This window comes from Epinephelus lanceolatus, chromosome 4 (genome assembly GCF_041903045.1).
Source record: "Epinephelus lanceolatus isolate andai-2023 chromosome 4, ASM4190304v1, whole genome shotgun sequence".
In the NCBI taxonomy this organism is placed as follows: Eukaryota; Metazoa; Chordata; class Actinopteri; order Perciformes; family Serranidae; genus Epinephelus; species Epinephelus lanceolatus.
The window spans coordinates 21,908,857-21,929,677 of record NC_135737.1 but is presented as its reverse complement, the minus strand read 5'-3'; the positions used below and the strand labels follow the sequence as shown (position 1 = coordinate 21,929,677).

Below are 20,821 nucleotides of genomic sequence, written 5' to 3'. Positions count from 1 at the left end.
ATGCCAAGGAGAGGCTGCAGTTCAGCCCAGGGCCGAGGCACACTGGCACAATTAGGAGGGAAGGAAGACAATGGCACGTGTCCTCGACCGAGGAGGGAAAATAATAGATGTGGCTCCTAGTGGGAGCTTTTTACTTCAGTGCACTTTCACCAAGATAGGAGAAAGCTCCCACTCCCCTGCTGCTCTCAGTGGCAACAGACAACACACAAAGAGGAACACAGCTATAGATGCGTGCTCACACACATGAGCTTGTTTGTGCACGCAGAGCAGACTCGCAGGTGATGTGATGATAATCTGGCCGCCGTAGAGAAGGTCTCCACAGGTCAGCAACAACACTTGGGTTACATTTCTCAGTATAAGTGACCAGTCAAGGTTTATTTTCTGTGGACGCAATCAAGCAAAAATGCCACAGTTTTTCTGGTTCCAGTTTCTCAAATGTGAGGATGTGCTGCTGTTATTTGATATGACAATTAAATGTCTCTCTTTGGATTTTAGACTATTGATCAGACATAATAAGGCATCTGAAGACACGCACCTTGAACTCTGGGAAATTATAATTGGATGTTTTCACTATTTTCTGACATTTTATATACAAAAGGGTGACAGCATGAATCAGCAATAAAAATAACTGTTAGTTGCAACTCAAATTTTCTAATTTTAAATGTGCTCAGACTGTCTCGAAAGTTGATTGTGAAACTGAACTACGGCATACATGTGTTACTGTGTGGTGTATAAGAAGGCCAGCCATCTAGAAGCAGTTTAATGGGAAATTCGGACATTTGTCAACCCAGGTGTTATCCTCATACTTTGGTGCATTAGTCATGATAACATGGTATCCATCATCTCCATTGTAAAGACTTAGGGAACTCAGACTGGCAGGAAAACACCGATCAGGACAAGAAGCACAAGTGGCCTCCTACAGCTTTTCAAAACACTTCAGTTTAAGAGAAATCATCTCTGACACTTGTCATTGAGTCTGACCGACAGTAAACACAGAAAGTAGTCCCCTGCAGCTGTTGTTAGTGAGCTGCATAGCATAACAGATGACACGAAGACAAACTTTCAGGAAATATTTTTTCCTGTTAAACTCAGGTGTTTTGAATGTTATAGGAGACTCACTCTCCTTTACGGATTGATCTTGATCTTGCCAGAGTCTGTGTTTCTCCAATCTTTGCAACAAGGGTGGTGAATTAAATTAGGGATGTACTGATTCAACTTAATCTGCCCTGAAACTGATTCCTACACCTCAGTATAAAGCAAAAACTGATCTAATAGCAGTCTATTACAAGTGTATTTCCCATATTTAAAATCTATATACCACATATTCATTACATTTTTTCTGTTTAATTAAATGGTTGTTACTGATAGCAGACACCCATATTCAGAACATTTCTAAATTTCTAAATTAATGGACAAAAATATGATAATAGACACCCAGGTAAAAAAAAAAAATGGAATTACCACTTGTGCTCCTCCATAAACACATCAAGTTACGGTTTACATCCATGTCTGTAAAAACATGGATGCTTTACACACATCGTCAACCTGGCAGCACAGATCTGGACAATCAGTACAGTTTCAAGGACACCCAAGATTGGTGTCACTAATTCAGTATCTGACCAAATGTCTCCCCTTCTGTTCCTGAATAACTGCCAGAAGAGTGTCTTTGCAGGGCATTATGGTGTCACAGTGAAGTTGACCTTTGACCTTTTGGATACAGAATGTCATCACTTCATCATCCTATCCTAAAATTAGCGTAAGAAGCTTCGACTTTCCATCACCAAATTCAGTTCATTTTGGAGTCCAAGAGGACATTTCTGTCAAATCTGAATTCCCTCAAGGCCTTCTTGAAATATCAGAAAATTCACAAAATGAGATGGAGACTGGTGCAAGGTCACAGTGACCTTTGACCACTAAATTCAAATCAGAGGACATTTGGGCCAAATCTGAAGAAACTCTCTCAAAGTGTTCTTGAGATACCATGTTCACAAGCATGAGAATGATACAAGGTCACGATGACCTTGACTTTTGACCTTTATCAACCAAAATCTAATCAGGTCATCCTTGAGTCCGAGGGAAAAGTTGTGCTAAATTTGAAAAAAAAAAAAAATCCCTCAAGGCTTTTTTTTTTTTTTTTTTTTTTAGATATTGCCTTCACGAGAATGAGACAGATGAGGTCACAACGAGTTTGACCTTTGACCTACAACCACCAAATTCTAATCAGTTCTTCCAAGTGGACATTTGTGCCAAATTTGAAGAAATATCCCCAAGGAGATATCGCAATCACGGGAACAGGACAAATGGATGTACGGACATATGGATCGACAACCCAAAACATAACGCCTCCAGCTACAGCTGTCAACAGCGCAGGAATAAAAAACAGAATTTCCCTTTAATGTTTTAAGAAAACTTAAATCGTGTCATTTCAGGAAAACAGTTTCACTCTACACCCTCAAACACCAGAATCAACGTATCCTCTTTCAACGGTCAATTGATATTAACGAATTAGTGCCCCACAGTTGGCATACATACTTAACGTAATGTTAAGTGGATTAGGTTTAGGAGACTAAAGTTACTAGGGCAGTCCTGAATACCAATTTAGGATCTTAGAAGCATCAGTGAAAATTATCTACAAATATTGCACTGGGACCTGGGGTGGGCTTAGAAGCATTTGAGTCAGCGCTAAAAGTTAGATTTAGGAAGTAAAGTTTTGTAGGCTAGGTTTAGGAAAAGAAACATGGTGACGACATGCCCGAACATAACTCAAAGTTCACTTGGTTTCACACGGGACCAGATCAACAGTGTCCTGGGGGAAAGTCAAATGTTTTTTTACCCATCAACCACCTCAACCTGCCTCCTTACACAGACTTTTGCTCTTTATACTACTTCCTTCTTTACTAACATCAGCGCACTGGTCACGTGATCACAGCCTTAGTGATTACATGGGTTATATAAGAATTCTGGCGCATTACTTTTACTAGGTAGACATAGATATAGACTTTAACTATCATAACATTATTATTATTATTATTATTATTATTATTATTATTAGAAGCAAATTACCTATTTTGTCACATAGTTAAATGTTTGATTGAACTAGTAGTGAACAGGCTAAAGTGCCCCAGACATGTTTAAAGTCACAGGAATACACAACTAAGAGCTGAAGACAAAATACATTATTGTCACAGCAGCCTAAAATTAGAAACTAATCCACAGACTATTACTTACAGCTGAATTTATCTCCACCCACACCACCATCTTTTACGAGACTGCTTCCTACAGTCTGGTTGTTTTATATCATTATTCTTAAGCACGGCCAACTCTCCAGTGGACCTCCATAAAGCTGCCAGACGGCTGCAAAAAGATCTGGGACACAACTGTGAAGCATCTGTATCCTATACACTCACACACCAACACAAAAAAACGTGCACACACACACGCACTTTCAGGACTGTGATCAATAATGTAGAGCCTTACTGGCAACGTCCAGTGAAGCATTGCGACTAATGGCCTCTCCCAGGTAGTTGCGGGCCACACAGGTATAGACGCCCTCGTCTGGTTTGCTCCTGCGTCCATGTACGATGCGTAGGAAGAAGAGGGAGCCGCTGGGCAAGAGCATGCGGTGGGATCGGGGGTCATCTTTGTCCGTCTCCACACGCTCGCCATCTTTGTACCACTCTATACTGGGAGTGGGTCTGCCCTCTGCCTTGCAGTTGAGCGTGGCAGGCTCCCCCTTGGAGACTATCAAATCTGAGGGGTCTTCCACAATCCGGGGTGCGCTGTCTTCAAACCGTGCCCGGGACCCTGTGAAGTGGAGATGAGGGCAGATGTTATCTTCCTATCTGACCACCTACCATTCATGAAAACGTATTATCTTTTTTTCTACCAGGAGAGACAGCAGCAAAGCCATTTGAAATTGGCATTCCTTTAGAGGTTGCCGGACAAAGACACCGGTTGTGTGTTGGACAAATGTGTGTGTAGTGAAGCAGCAAATCATGGGTAATCTCTCCTTGAAGGTCAACTCTGAATTCAAGGTGAAGACATCACATATTCCAGCAAAACCCTGTGCCTTTCAGACCGCTAAACTTGATATCCATTTGTTCCTGCAATATACTGCAAATAGCACAACACAGCAGCCCTAAGAGAACATATCTCTATATATATATATAGCAGAGTATTTTCACAGAAGACACCACCTGTACAGAGGATTCAATCAGGCATGTGATATGGTAATGGCCAATCTCTGTGTCAATCAGGATTGTTGCAGAGGTAGAGATAATAGTTGGTGGCAAGCAGATCTATGCGTTTAAGGGGAGAGAGATCGGAGCTGAGAAAATGAGTGAGGTGGAGAGATATAGATAACCCCCATATTCTTCTCTCTAGGGATCCATTACTATCTTCCTTTGGCAGTGAGGGAAAGGCACACTGTTTCAAATCCTAAGGTAAGCTTTTAGACGAAGACCAAATGTCTCTAACAGTGTGTTACAGTCAGAAAAAATGAATAATTCAAAATACTGCTGCTTTTAGGAACAGATGGTCTCTCCATCACTCTGGGAAAAAAAAGAAAGAAAATGAAATGGTCACTGTGCCACTGATTATTGTGCTGCTCCGTCTGAGGCATTATTTTCAGCACATAATCTAGATGGCTTGAAAATCCTCCATTATCATCGGGGAGGAGCAGTCAGGAGTAACCTAATGACACACATGTTGTTGTACATGCTTCTGGTACATTATACTTAAATCTGAGGCATCAGGATAAACCCTCACTTTTCAGCTGTAAGCAGATTTATGTCTTTTCATGAAGTGATTTGATCCTCGTGGGGCCAGGAGTCGCCATCATGGCACAAACCTGAAGTCAACATCTAAAGAGCGATACGAGCGCTCTCAGCTAAACACCCCGGGGTCACAAACCAGGACAGCTCAAAACACTAATGCAGGATGTAGATGAATACTAATCGAGCCATTAAAATGTGCCACGGCACCTCCAGTCAGTCCCGGCAATAACACACTTTGTTTACATAAAGAGAACAAGTGTAAATTATTTCATGCCAGGCCTGTAATGCTAATCCTTTAAGATACTATAATGCACTTTCCTTTAGATTGCTTTCTGTCACATCTGTATGGTTTCTGTGACGAGTACATATTGACACGTCTCACTGTGTTTGTCCACAGAAGGTTTATTTTGATTTTTGAAGAAGGCTCTCTACAGCCGAGTGATGTCCTGATGGTGAACCATGTTTTTAAAGCATGAAAAGGATTCGCAGGCTCTTTAAAATCCCAGCTCATGTAACACAGTTACATCACTCTGAACTCTTCCTCCTCTATCATAACTGGATTTTATCACAAAAAGAAATATTGTGAGACAGCTGACCTCTTAAAAGATTACTTTCTGCAGTTTAATGCTGCATTTCAGTGAAGTTATATTCTTTGAGGTAGGGAGTGGGGGCTTCTATTTTTGGGTCAAGCTCCCAAAACACTGGATCCTACACTCCCCATAATTCAACTCAATGCCATATTTCCTACAAATTCAATTATTTGTGAAGGCCCGCCACAATATAAACACTGGCTGCCACATATTGATTTTCTATTTTTGGAGTGTGCGCCCCTCTATGTCTTTCTCTGTCTGTCTCTACCTTCCTTCCTCCTAGACACATTAAGTGCATTCATAAATAGTCATTCAGTTGATTCAGAGCGCTGTTTGAATATATATTTCTACATACCATTTCGTTATTCAGAGCACCAGACTCTCTGAGTGGCAGACCATACCCTGAGCACTCAGTCTGAGGAGACAGAGCAGTTGAGTGCCAAATACAGTTAATGTGCTTAACTAACTTGTAACTTCATCTTTATTCTATACTTCTTAGAACAGCAACCTGCATCTGCAGCTATCATTTTTCCAACCCACTTTACATGTTCCCATGGAAACCTTCATCCCATAGTTCAGCGCTGGGGCTAATCTGTGCAACAAAAGCAGCAACAAGTTTGTTGACCTTTTTCTGCCAAATTTAGCAAACTGGTTAAAGTAGTCGATAGACTCCTCTCCCATTGTCAGTAGATGAGTATGTCTTTCTGTTTTGTTTCGTTCTTTCTCTGGTGTGCCACATCTTGTGTCACGGACGCACCAGAAATCTGGTTAGTAAACGGTAGTAAGCAGCATGGAGGCCAGTAAAATTTGTGAGGTTATTACTTCTTTGATTACTTCTTTGTATAGACCCTTTCAGGGCCAACATCACAATGATGTCAGTTTGTTAGCTGGAGGCAAAACATGACTCGCCACCACAGGGCTGAAGGCTACATACAGTAGGAGTCTTAAAGTGTTGTCTTGTTGTGTTATTGGGAGCCAGAATAGAATATGTCATGGCTCAAAACTTAAATCGTATCGCATACCAGCTGCCGCCACTGTCTGTCAACAAAAACAAAGAAAACTATGACTGACAGAGGCGATCATGTGCAGCGCACACTTCATATCAGGTTAGGGAAAAGTATTTATGTCGAATAATGTATGTTATGTATGTTGAGAGTTATCATGTCCACCTCATCAGAAATTGGGGAGGTATTAAAGAGGATTGGATTTCGCCGTAACGCTAACTTTTAAGCACATTAGCTAACATTAGCTTCAATAGCAAAACAAACAGGAGGAAGTCGTTCAAGTGTCGTCCTTCTTTGTAAGACTGGCATAGTAATCTACCACAAAGCCGGCCATCCCTCCTTCAGCTATCCTGTCAAATCATCCATCCACTGAGTGAGAGCATACGGGTCTGCCAGTCTGGTCCCGTTGGTCAGTGTTTACTTATTCAAGTAACACTCGCAGTCCTGGACAGTGAGTGACCTAACATGGTGTGCTGATATATTCAGTCTGACGCTCTGCACTAAAATGAGAGCCCTGAAACACAGCATTGTATTTTTTTATATAAATAAATGAGTGGTTTTTATCACACATTCACTCTGCTCTGCGCTCTGCTGCTCCTTCTCCTCAGACAGAGTGCCTAGGAGAGCGCTCTGCCACCTTGAGAGTGCGGTGCTCTGAATAACCAAACGGTACATTCAGACAGCGCCCAAATTTATGAACGGTCCAGTTTGTGCCAGAGTGTACTCTGACACTCAGAATGAGTATTTCTGGACATAGCACATCATCATCATCCTCCATTGTCTAAAACAAGCTGACAGAACGTTCCTGCTAGCACTAGCTTAGCCTGGCGTTGCCAGACCCAGTTCGCAAAACGCGAATGGGTCTGGACACGGAGTGTACATTTCCTCTATTCCCGAGGGGCAGTATCACTGACTGTCACTCAAAGTGCCCCTTCACGCAACTGGAAAGACGGAAAACCAATCAGAGTAAACGAAACATGTGACATAGCTAGCACAACGCCACTGTAAACAGACCAGCAAGCAAGTGCAGCGTGCAGCGGAGATAAGCTGTGATGATGTCTGGGAAAGAGTGTTGCCGTCTTTGCGGATTTCCTCCTCACTGTAGACTCCGAGTTGCACGGCTGTGATTCCCAGCTTGGTCGCTTCCCTGACCTGCTCCTCCATGAGAGCAACTAGCAGAGAAACAACAAAAGCCACTGGGTTTTCACTGAGTCCCATCTTTTTCCCAATCAACAGAGCCAGTTGGTAAATTAAACTTTTCTCAAACCCTGTAGGAAGGACGACAAACACATCCTTTTTTTCAATAAAGCTTTCAGTGCAGCCATTTGTTCTGCTTTTAAAGAAAGTGGACATTCCAGTTCGTTCAACACATTTACCATCGCAGTTTCAAAATCAGTAGCCATGTTGGTTGTTTACGAAATGTATTCACTCCGCTCCTTTTCTCTCCTATTCTGATGACGTGCGCCTTCATGATTGCATGGCCAGACTGATCTGCGGAGCGAAACAGAATATGAGCTCGCAAGATCAGGATGGTTTCACCAAGCTATTACTAGCTAATGTCTGTGGAGAATTGTTTTGCCCCCAGTTAAGCCTCGCCCACCAAAAAGGGTCATAAAGTTTGCTAACAGTAAAAGGGTCTATAGCTGTTCCAATTCAGTCCCTCTCTCTCAAACTTGGTGCTGACTAATCTGAACGATATTCAAGCATTATTTGGACGGAGACTGATTGTCATTGCAGCACACTGGAAAAGGGTGAAAATTAGTGCGTCCATCCAGGTGTCACATCTCCATCACTGATGATCGAAGCCAACGGGAGCTGGAGCCAATAAATACCCGTGACTACTGCAGAGTCATTTGTCCTGGGAGTGAAAGCCAATTGAACCCTTTCCAAAGCCAGATGTAAGTGGGCATTTGTGGGTTTTTTTTTGTCTGGTATGAGGGGGCTGCACACTCTGATGCTGCTCTGTATAGAGAGCAGTGAGGGGTACTGCAGAGTCATGCGGAGTGGTAATCCTCTGTGGAGCCTCCCCTTTCACATCCCACAACCACTGTTAACATGAAAAAATGATCAGTGCAGCTTTAATATGAGGAACACTCATTCCTCTGAGGAACTTAAAAGTTTTACGAGCTCATATTTTTAATAATATATGTGATTGTTTTAATTAGTGTAGGCGTGTGTTTGTGTGTGTGTCAATCTTGATGAGATTTCCTGAATAATTAAAGTTGGAATGACTAATGTAGTATAACAGCCATTCGTGGATTTGTATGAGAATGTTTTATCTTTATTTATCACTGTATAATCCTATAAAACAAGTGGCTCTCTCTTGAGACAACTGCTTTAGTTTCAACTTCAAACTGTAGTCTTTGTTGTTTAAAGCTGTTCTGTCTCTTACGATCATTGATTATTCTGATTAGTTCCTTAACTTTTTATTAAATACTCTTTTGGATATCAACAGATTACATTATATTTACTCAGAAAGGATACAGACTAAGCCCTCTGGTTACCTCATCATTCCAACCACCTCATATATTTATCAATCTTCCATTAACAACATGATTAACTATTAACAATGTGTCATTTTCTTCCTTTTATTATATACATTTATAGAGGCTGTAGTCTCCACTCTCTGTTTTGTAAAATTTTCTTTCCAGTGATAATGAGATCCAGCTGTCCTTGTACTCGGTGTGTCAGCACATACTGTGAAGTTTTGGCTGCTTTCAGTCGGCTTAAATGGCACAAATGCCACCGTGACAAATCCTTGGGTATTCATTTTATTTGGTGAGTGTGTTTGTGACTGAGACACTTTCAAAAGATGTCCAAAAGAATTAAAACACCCCCTAACTCTGCAGACACAGTCGAGATAAGAATTAAAAGTGCATTAGGACCACTTTTTCCCACTGAGGATTATTAATGAGGGTTAATGGGTGCAAGAGATACAGCTATCATGCAACAGTATTGATGCGGCCCCATGCTGATGAATTACAGAGAAAGTAGTCGCGTCAGAAACAAAAAATAGAATGGCAAACAGCCTTCGGTGGCCAAAGTGACAAGCAACAACCTGCTCCTGTGACAAGTGTGCAATCAGTGAAAAAATCTGTGGCACCTTGAGCACAACAGCAACACATTTTCTTTGTGAGGAAGAATATTTTCACAGTGACGTCTGCTTCATGACAGGAAGATTGTGGTGCAGCGGTTGAAAGCACCTTTCAGAGAAAAGAAACTCTGACAGCCTCGTTTGTGACACTGAAAAAATAAATGTCATGGGCGTTAATGGGGACCTCTGTGCAGGTATGTTTTTAGTCAGATCATAAACACACCCCATTAGAGCCGGCAGTAGGTCCTCAGAGATATCCGAGTGCATATGGGAATTTAGAGTGTGATTTGATTTGTGTGAAAATTTTAATCTGGGGCATTCTGGTGTGAAATGACTTTCATATTTACAAGAGATGAACAAGTAGGGAGGGACATCGGCTACTGATGTTGTAGAATTTCAAAACAAATGACATAAACAGGAAAAAATGTTTCACAAATTGCTGCTTCAGATCATTTCAGCTGTTGTTACGATTCCCAGCATTCACAGTTTTGATCGATATGTTGCGGCAAATTACAGCAGGAGAATATTTCCAATTTAATGTGCATTCAGGTTTATGAAGGTATTATTTTGAGGGCTATTCAGAATAAGAGATTGGAGTTATATCTGACTGCTTTCAGTGGTTTCCCAGCAGCAAACAAAACACAAAAGCAGTTCCTTACAATGAACAAATACTACTAGGTGTGTTTAGAAAAAAAATGACAACTTCAACAGGACATATCAACTCAACAATACAGATTTGTATTTTTTTCCAAACAGGAGGTAAAATATCCAATTCAACATGTATTGATTCAAAAGGCTTACAGTGAATGCTGCAACACAAAACAAATCACTGTTAAACCCCCAGTTACAAAACACGCATCATCTTTGTGCCTAAGTCGTGCCAGAGAGGACGAATCAATGAAACCCTTTTAAACACATCTTAACTTCGACGAATCTCACACAGACGTTCAGCGTGTGGTGCAATTGAGAGTAAAGATAATCCATAAGAGTGAAAAGCAGTCAACCTTCAGCTGTCGTCCAATACGGAGGGGGCTTTGTGAATGAGAGTGTGCTGGGTTGTGCAAGGTTATCGCTCTCATGTACACTCTCAAGGCTGTCCTGTGTACAAATGAATGTGTCAGGGTGACAAGCAGAGGTTCTTCTCATGGAGAAATACAGTAAATCTGAGCTCTACTCATTTGACACACAATGAAATTCAAGCTGATATATATATTTTTTTTTTGATACGCTAAATGCAACACTTTAGTCTATAATCAGTGGTACTAATGTTATTTCCCCCCCTTGTTGTTACACGTGAGGCCCCTCCCATCTACACCTCCCTCTGCTGGTATTGCCTTTATGTAGATGAAGGCTTTGTGTACACTGATTGTTTTGTTGTTAGGATACATTTTTTTTGTTGACATATATATATATATATGGATACACTGCTCAAAAAATTAAGGGAGCACTTAAAGGTCACAGTTTAACACCAAGTCAGTTAAACTTAAGGGATATCATCAATCTGTCCCTTTAGGAGGCACAAGTGATGTGAATCAGTTTCAGCTGCTTTGGTGCAAATGAAAGTGACAACAGGTGTGAGGGAGAGGCAAAAGCAAGACAACCCCCAAATGGGAATGGTTTAGACAGCTGCTCCCTTCTTATCCTTCCTGACTGATTCTTCTCTAGTTTTGTGTTCTGCTAGTGTCCTTGTCACTTCTGGCATCATGAAGCGGTACCTGCAGTCTAATCAGGTTGCACAGGTAGCCCAGCTCCTCCATGATGGCACATCTACACGTGCGCTCGCAAGAAGGTTTGCTGTGTCTCCCAGCACAGTCTCAAGAGCATGGAGGAGATACCAGGAGACCGGCCGATACACGAGGAGAGCTGGACAGGGCCATAGAAGGACATCAACCCAGCTACAGGACCAGTATCTGCTCCTTTGTGCGAGGAGGAACAGGAGGAGCGCTGCCAGAGCCCTACAAAATGACCTCCAGCAGGCTACTGGTGTGCATGTTTCTGACCAAACTGTCAGAAACAGACTCCATGAGGGTGGCATGAAGGTCCGAAGTTCTCTAGTGGGACCTGTGCTTACAGCTTACAGAACACTACAACTGGCAGGTCCGCCACGGGCACCCCGTTCACTTCACAGATGAGAGCAGGTTCACACTGAGCACATGTGACATGCGTGAAAGAGTCTGGATACACTGTGGTGAGCGTTATACTGTCTGTAACATCATCCAGCATGACTGGTTTGGTGGTGGGTCAGTGATGGTCTGGGGAGGAATATTCTTGGAAGATCTCACAGATGTCATGGGCAGCTGTACCCTGACTGCTCTTAGGTATCGGGATAAAATCCTCAGAGTGATTGTCAGACCTTACGCTGGTGCAGTGGGCCCTGGGTTCCTCCCGGTGCAGGACAATGCCTGGCCTCATGTGGCCAGAGTGTGTAGGCAGCTCTGGATGACAAAGGCATCGATGCCATTGACTGGCCCTCTCCTTCCCCTGACCTAAATCCAATTGAGCACCTATGGGACATTATGTATCGGTGCATCCGACGCCACCAAGTATCGCCGCAGACTGTCAAGAAATTCACCAATGGCCTGATCCAGGTCTGGGAGGAGATCCCCAGGACACCAAATGTGGACTCATCAGGAGCATGCCCAGATGTTGTTGGGAGTGCATCCAGGCACATGGCGGCCATACACACTACTGAGTCACATAATGAGTTGCTGTGATAAAATGCACACAAGTTGGATCAGCCTGTGATTTAAACTGTTTAATTTGAATTTTGGTGTGATTTTGAATCCAGCCCTCAGCCGGTTGATGATTTTGGTTTCCACTGATCACCATTTGGTTCTCAACAAATCATAAAATGTACATCAGTGAAGATTTTCAATCTGAATAATTTCTTTATCAAGATCTGATGTGTGATTTAACTTGGGGGCAGGAGAAACAAACTGTGATCACAACACTGACATATCATCACTTTTCAAGTTGATATGACTAACTTGTTAGCACAAATCTGCTCATTAACACATCCAGCAGTTTTGTAGCGACATTATCACTCACTTTGTTATCTTGAACTGCAAAATGCTCCACTATGTTTCCCAGCCAGTTTTTCCTGCATAGAGAATAAGGCATCTTCCTCCACAAAGTTTCATGCCACAGCTCTATGCCAAACTCATGGAAAACATTATTTTTCAACAAGCATTGCACTTGGTGGAATCTCTGTAATTTGTAACTCCAATTGTGGAATAATGCCCATGTGGTGGCGCTGTCATTATCAGCACAGGCACTGCCAAAACTACCAAAGAGGAAGAAAAGAGCTTCCGTTTTGAACTGCTGCAAAGCGGGGGCCAGATGCGTGCGCAAATTAGCTTTTCCTAGGATAGCAAAGGCATGACTCACCCTACTCTTCCTCTGATTGGCTTGTGCTTGTTGCCTTTATTGATCAGATTGGTTAGGTTTAGGCAAGAGTCGCTAATCCCAGCAAATGCATATTCACACCCGGTGCACCACAGTGTTTCTGCTGGCAATGTTGTTACCACCACTACAAAATTTTTTAAAAAATTCCTTTTCCTTGACATTCGATGATAGTTTTTATATCACCAGCTGGAGTTAAAAAATGCCACTGCAAACAGCAGTCGGACTTTTGTGAGCGCTGCTCCATTCACCTCTATTTCTGTGTCTGAAGGCCACCCTGTGCCGAGACTACAACGTTTACGCCCATGAAATGTAAGGAAATAAAGCAGATATTTTTACATCCACTTCTTTCCTGCTTTATCAGTACAAAAGTTCAAACAGACATCTGTAAAACATGACTTAGCTCACTATAATATAATTAGGGCCATGACTGTGACTACGACTATACTAGTAATAGCAAATATTTCAAAATAGGAAGTCATTCATTCATTTTCTGTAGCCTCTTATCCTGTTAGGGGTTGCAGGGGGCCTGGAGCCTATCCCAGCTGACACTAGGCGAGAGGCAGGGTACACCCTGGACAGGTTGTCAGACTATCGCAGGGCTAAAATAGGAAGTCAAATAATCAAAATAAATTATATTTAAAAAAGGATAGGCTGTCTTATAAAAGTGTATGAGAAAAGATTACTTACAAAACATTCTTTAAATGATATAAAAGTATATCTCAGTGATAACCAGGTCATTTATTATGCTACTTCAGTGCACAAACAAACTTTACTGGGAACAGAACATTGCAGATGAACAACTTATATCCAGGGATTTACTTTACAGACACAACTGACTATCCATGTAACATTTTTTGTCATTTTTTCCAATCATATAATTACTAGCCCATACCCATTGGTAGCTTTGTCACCTTCTACCTATGCCAATCCTCAATGCCTATGTGCAGTTTCACATAGATTGACCACGTCAGTGAGTAGAAAAACATGGGACAGACAGAATGACTGACTGACAGAATGACACACTGACAGTTTCTGTGATTATGTACAGCATACCATACCATGACTTAGTCATACCAAAAAGCCACAGGGGGAGCCACAGCGATCGGTCACATTTTAGCCATTTTTAAGCATTTTGCTGTTGTTATAGCGCCACCCAGTTGCCAATTAGAGTTATTTGACTGGAGTTAATTTCTCCAGTCATCTTGAGGCGTCCTGTTCTACATATCTACCAAGTTTAGTAAAAATCAATATGGCGGTTAGGCATAGATAAGAAATTAGCTCTCTAGCGCCCCCATTGTATTTGATGGGGTCAATAATGGAGGGGTCCCCTCAGATTATGTGTGGTCATATGCCTACAAAGTTGTGTGGTGATCGGTGAAACCCTTGAGATGTTATACACCTTTATGTGATGAGCCACGCCCTCCGCAATATTCATTGCCTTATGGAAGCTCAGTTTTAATAAGTTTTCCAACTTTTGCCAAGAGGGAACTTTAGATAGTGGTCCCTAGATTATGTTCACCGAGTTTCATGCAGATCAGTCAAACTTCCTAGGAAGAGATCGATTTTAAGTGTTTTTCAAAAAATTCAAAATGGCGGAAAATCTATATAATCGGAAGTTATGGGTTCTTGAGGCAAATTTGTTCCTCATGAGGAGATGCATCTCTGTGCAAAGTTTCATGTCTCTACAACATACAGGGCATGAGATATGCCCATTCAAATTTGCAATTTCAATCGGTTGCTATAGCGCCCCCCTTTGGCCAATTGAAGTAATATTGCTTCATTTGCATCCTCCCATGACCCTCTACCACTGTGCCAAATTTCACATGGATTGACCAAGTCAGTGAGGAGAAAAACTTGGAACAGACACACAGACACACCCACAGACAGAGTTTTCGTCATTATATAGTAAGATTACAAATCCTAAAATATGCTGCCTATAAAAAGTGTTTCCTTGAGCCAGTTGAAGGCACAGTACAAATGCAAGTGTGTACATGATCAGGATGGTTCCATCTCCCCCTCATTTTGAGCCAGTAAAAACTCTGACAGGTAGTTGCTAACTGTGTCTGTCTGCTGTTTGGTGCTGAGCGAGTAGTGAACCGTGGGTTTAGAGCTCTGTGCTGAAAACAGCTGCCTGCTGCAGCTGAAAACAACGCTATGACAGCAGTGAGAGTGAAGCAAAACAGTAAAATTGTGGTGTGGACAGCTAAACAATGAGCTGAAATGCACTATAAAGCTCAGTAAAGCAAACAGGAGCTGCAGATTCAGGTGGTAATCCTCTGGAGGTTCATGACTGCAAGCAATCCCTTTGACTTGGCCAGTTAAAAACAATGCTATAATGAGGATGTTGACTATAACCGCTTTAATTTACATGCATCCCTGTAAGTGTTGCTGGCATTCTCTGATAAGTCTTCCCAGCCTACAGCCGTATACTGTAACCTATGTATGGTGCTGTTTGTCTATTATGAACTTTATATGACCTAACTCATTGTGATCTGATCGTGTGTACGGATGATTAGATGTAGTCATGATTGCTTCTGATCAGTGAGAATTTCTTCATTTACTCAGAAAGCAAATGAAAAAACTCCAGAGAAAGCAGGCAACCGCAGTCAAATGATGCCCATTAGTGTCGCACGCAGCTCTGATAGACAAGCTATTGCATTGGTCCTAATTGCAAACTCAGACACACGCCCACATGTTTGCTCACAGCGTCGCCTACATTTCTGCCTCATCTAACACACATAGTTGGCAGGGTAAGAGCCGGGGGGGGTGATCAAAATCACGTCTTGAAAACTCTGTTGATTCAGGCTATATTTGACGCTTCTTGGCTCCTAGCTGGGGCATTACATAACGAGTGGCGCTTTCATTAATTAGTATTTTCGAAATATTAACCTTGCATCCTCCCCCGGGGCGGGAGTGTACTGCTGTCACGCTAATGTGTGAAAACAACAAAGCCGCAGAGGGCACGTCTCTGCTTTGCTTCAGATCTCGGTGCCTTTTAGCGACAGCCAGGCTCGGAGCGAAGCGCTTACGAGAAGCTGGACCTGTCTGAGCTTTCTGCTTGATATCTGGTGAAAAACACAAACTATCTACAGGCAGACTAACTTCACAAGTTAAAGTGAGACAGTAGCAGAAGGCTGGCAGCTTGTCTGTGGGGCTGGTGGCTGTCTGCTGAGATTTACTCGTGTCTTTTTCAATTTCAATTCATTTACATACTTAAAAAGGCCAAAAACATTCAAGGAGTTCTTGTGGCATTGCCAAGTAATCTCTGCGGGAGGGCGATAACGTGCCACGGCCAACTGAATTTCAAAGCAGAGAAGTCAGGTTTGATTTTCTTCTGGCAACGGTCTGAGCTTTTTGAGCCTTTGTTTGGCAACTGTCCTCCTCAGGCGTAATCTAATCTCTAAATGATGTCATCAGCAACTGTACCAGAAGTGGGGCATCATCGACATCCGGCAACATGACTCAAGCATGAGGCACATAGTGGTTTCATCATGCACGGTCGTTTCATCAAGAGCGACTGTGAGAGGCTTTAGTCAGCCTTCAGCCATATTTGTCACTAAGTAATGAGCAGGAGGACAGAGTGGACACAAATCACCAGCTAAGGGTTGTTTAGCATCGATTAGTTCCACACCGTACACGCCACCAAGCTGAATACAGCTCAAGATAACTGACATTTCAATGAGATGCATTAGGGTAGACACTGATGCCGTCTTAATTGAGATTGGGTTTGTGTGTGAGAGAAAGAGCTGCTGCACTGAATCGAACACAATTTGTGAAGGAGTCTGTTGTTTTAGCTCACAATCACACAGAGGATTGAGAAAACACGAACAAAACCCCCACAGCACATCTTCAAACCAACAGAGAAGAAGTTATTGACTGGACACAATCAAAACATATAACGCTATACGCTCACATTTTGAATCTGCCTTAATAAAAACAGGAGAATAAAATATACTAGTGCAGTATTTGTTTCAACACAGCTCCAACAGAGGTCACAAAGCCTGTGTGGATCCTCCTCTCAAGTACTTTTATGAAAATACACATCACCCTATGGGTACGTGCGATGTAATAGAGGTGGGAACGAGAGAAAATACCCTCTCCACATTAATGGATGTAGGCAGATGGTGTGGGTGTTGAAAAGTGCCTTTAATGTTGAGAGATGGCACCAGTTTATAATAATGAAGCCGAGCAAGTGGCAGGAGGAGTCACAGAGCTCAGGATTTATAGTGAAATGATAATATATCATTGAGGAGGGTGTAAAATAGACTGAAAAATTGCCGTGGTTGGATATATCAGCTGTTATTAGCGTATTCCAGTCAGCCAGGAGGTGACAAGAACTGGCAGTACTGAGAAGCAAACCATATGTTTGAGGTAATTTAGAAATTAATGTCACGCAGTTTGTCCACAAGGGAAGACTAACAAGTTTATATTTCACCTGTCACAATCATTAAAGCTGCTATAATCTATATTTTTAATTAACTACAGATCACATGGCGACATATATGTGGAAGGGGTCGCTGGTAGTGACAATCTCACAAAGGCTCAGCACCCAACTTTAAGGCCGGGACTGCCCATTGTTCCAATGACCTAAAATTCCGAAGCTCCGTTAGTCCGATAAAAGCCACGTTGGACAAAAAATCCATCTCTCCGACATCCTGTAATCCCAAAAACAAATGCCCATTGCTGACAGCTAGACATCCCAAACACCAGAAAAGTTTACACTATCCATTTCTGTAAACCACAGATACGTTACATTTGTCAACAACACTGTGATGAATATGTGGTTAGGTTTAGGCACAAAACCCCATGTTTATGGTTAGGAAAAGATCATGTTTTGGCTTAAAAAACACTAAGTTGGCCACTCAAAATCATTGGAAAGCAGGGAATCAGTGGCCCAAATACCACTGAGAAACTGAAACTAACTGCAGAGAGTGTGTATCTTTGGATAAACACAACCTCAGAGAAATGGGCATTGGTTTTTGGGATAATGGGCTATCGGAAAAATTGGCTACATGGGACATTATTTGGACTAATTGGGCTTTGGAATCTTGCGCTGTTGGAACAATGGCATGGCACCCTTTGCAGTTCCCCTCAGCTCTACAGGTGTTTTAGCATCTTTTTACAGCAACTACTGTTTTGCCACATTTATCTGCATTTCAGCAGTGGCACACTGACACTGACATAGCCCTAAAATCATACTGTATGCTACCTGTTCAGCAGGAAACAGCAGACACGGGAAGATTAGCTGGTGAACATAGAGGAGCAGCTAGTTGCTAAAGAGACAGATTTTTCCCTCAGGAGTGGGTAGAGACCAAAAACAGAGCTAAAAGACAGTATAAATTGGAATTACATTCGCAAGGTGGCCGAAAACATAACTTCAAATGAATGCTAATGTTGCTAATGTATCTGCGAAATATGATAGGCAATGAAAATATGCTAACAAGTTAGCCACATCATATTAAAAGCTGATAATATGTAAATGTTGGCAAGGGGCCACAATCTGTCATTGCAGGTTTAAAAATAACAAATGTAATGGCGCCATGTGGAGTTTTCTTGTAAACAAACAAAAGTTATGTTTATATTCTCGTTCTCACCAGAATATGAGGCCTATCAAATGAGATGATGGCACTATAAAAGACATCTGAATAAATGTTAAATATAATAGAAACATTTTAATATAATATTTTAGGTTGTATTCTTTGCTCCATTTGTCAGAGCACAAGTTGCCACCATAGCATGAATGAAATCCCCAGGAGGATTTAAATCATGCCATCATGTGCTTGTGCATGTGCAAAAAACGTTGTGTATGTTATGGGTTTGTGTAAATAAATTAACATTAGCTGATATATTGTTTTCATTTTTTTTAAAAAAAATACCAATAGAGGTATTGGTCTGAAAAACACAGCATCTTTTGGGTTCTCATGTAAAATGGGAGTAAACATTTCTTAGTTTAATTTCATTCCATATCCACTGAATTTAAAACTGAAACTTAACATTCAGACCTTTAATACATTATCAGCTGTCAAAAGCTGCATCAATTACTCTGAGAATGAAAGTATATATATAAAAAAAACATCTGCACTCTCATGAATTGTTTTTCTGAGCCCTGCTTTTATTTGGGGTATGGATTAAGGCTCAGAAATGTAATCTGTTATTAGAGCAATGGTTAAAAAATATAATCCCTTTCTCAAAGGTAATCAAGATGAGCTTTTAAAAGCATTTTATGATAATTTGTGTGTGCATCCTCCAGTTTTCAGGGAGGGGAGGTGGAAGGGTTGCCAGACTATGACACTTGTCCCTGAGAGTTTATGTGTTCACAGCTGAAGGAAAAGTGACAGTTAAATGGTTTCACTTTGGTTACTGTGGAGCCTCTTCTTGACCTCTCCTGCTGCCTAATGGACTCCCTGCGTGACCACCTCAGTGCTCTTGGGGGGGGGGGGGGGGGGGGGGGGGCACTGAGGAAATGTGCAACCTCTCTCTCTCCGCTTTCACCTACAGTGGTATTTAAAAATTACAGATAAATGCATAGGTGACATTTCCACTATACAATTCATTTTAACTGGGAGGATGTTCCCACAGCTGGTGTGGGAAACGTGTCCAGCTCCACACAACATTTACATCCATCTGAAGACGAGAAGACAAACACACGCCGAGCCAGTCACGCCATATGGGCTGAGCGCGCGTGTGTATGGAAGACAGAGAAGGGCACCTTTAAAATACATTTGTGCGTAATTATATGGGTCTCTTACCTGATGTGATGGTGATGAATGAGACAGTCACAAGAAGTAAATTTCCAAAGTTCATCTCCACACTCTCCCGAGTCTGCAGCCTCCTGAGAGTCCAGTCAGATAATCAATTGACTCAAACCTCCAGATTTGTTTTTAACTAAAACCAAGAAAAGCTGAACCGGTTTCAGGAGTCGGAGCCTCAGCTGGAATATTTCAAGCGCGTAAAATCATCCCCACCCCCGAAAAAAACTTTCATGTCACTCCCAGAAAACCATGACAGCAGCAGGATCAGCAGCAGCAGCAGCAGCAGCACCGCCCCGGAGAAACCTAATAACAAAACTCAGCAGCAGCACTTCTTCATCCCCGCATGGTCACACACACACGCACACACACATACGCCCACTTCTTTCTAAGATGCCCTGCTGCTGCTGAAAACACAAAACAGGAGGTTTAACTATATTTAGCCCGGCCATAAATAAAATAAATCCTCCCGCTCTCTCTGTCTGCTCTGATCCGGCCAGTTGCAGGTTGCGGCGTCAGTTTGAGCGAGAATGAAGCGCTGCACATGCCGAGCTGAGCTCCGCACTCCCTGCTATCCGCAACAAATCCTCGCCAACCTCCAGGAGTCAGTGTTTTAAAGAGACAGAGACGACATCTGCGCCCTGTGTGTGTGCATGTGTGTGTGATCTCCAGCTATGTGACATCCGGAAAGTCATGCAATGAGATAAAACTTAATAAAAGGAGAGTTATTTATGAGTTAGGGTCATTACTGAAGTTACACACATCAACATGAGCGTTGGATTTTTTAAAGGTTCAGTGTTTGGTGGCTTCTATTGATGGAAATAGTATGCAATATCCATATTATATTAGTTTATAATAAACTGAGAAAAAGGATTGTTGTGTATTCTTAACCTGTATATCTACAAACAGAGCGGGTCCTCCAGCAGGAAGTTCGCCATGTTGTTCTACAGTAGCCCAGAATGGACAAATCAGACACCAGCTCTAAAAAGGGCCATATCCGCCATCAGTTACTGTCTCCTACGCACTTGGCACATGTGTGAAGTTTCAGTTCCGCAACTTCACCACTAGATGCAACTAAATCCTACACGCTGGAGCATTAAGTTTTAGGTCATGAATAAAATAGGTTTTAAAGTTTAGGTATGGGAAATTAGATTTGAGTCTAAAATCTTAACAGAAGAAACTAAAGTAAAAAGTCCTTAAAGGC

The 20,821-nt window shown here is 42.0% G+C and overlaps 1 protein-coding gene across 3 annotated transcripts in view; it reads right to left on the bottom strand.

Moving 5' to 3' along the window:
• The window catches only part of LOC117259187 (roundabout homolog 2), a 74,916-nt gene extending 54,720 nt beyond the window's left edge, over positions 1 to 20,196 (bottom strand). For 2 of the 3 annotated variants that reach the window (XM_078167025.1, XM_078167027.1), the window contains exons 1-2: positions 19,618 to 20,187; positions 3,478 to 3,804 (exon numbers count right to left, since the gene is read on the bottom strand). In XM_078167025.1, the coding sequence (XP_078023151.1) occupies positions 3,478 to 3,804; positions 19,618 to 19,672 (382 nt within the window). In that variant the 5' untranslated portion in view covers positions 19,673 to 20,187. Of the gene's footprint in view, positions 1 to 3,477; positions 3,805 to 19,617 lie in introns of all 3 variants that reach the window. The other variant, XM_078167026.1, reaches the window with a different exon arrangement.
• Positions 20,197 to 20,821: the final 625 nt, after the last annotated feature.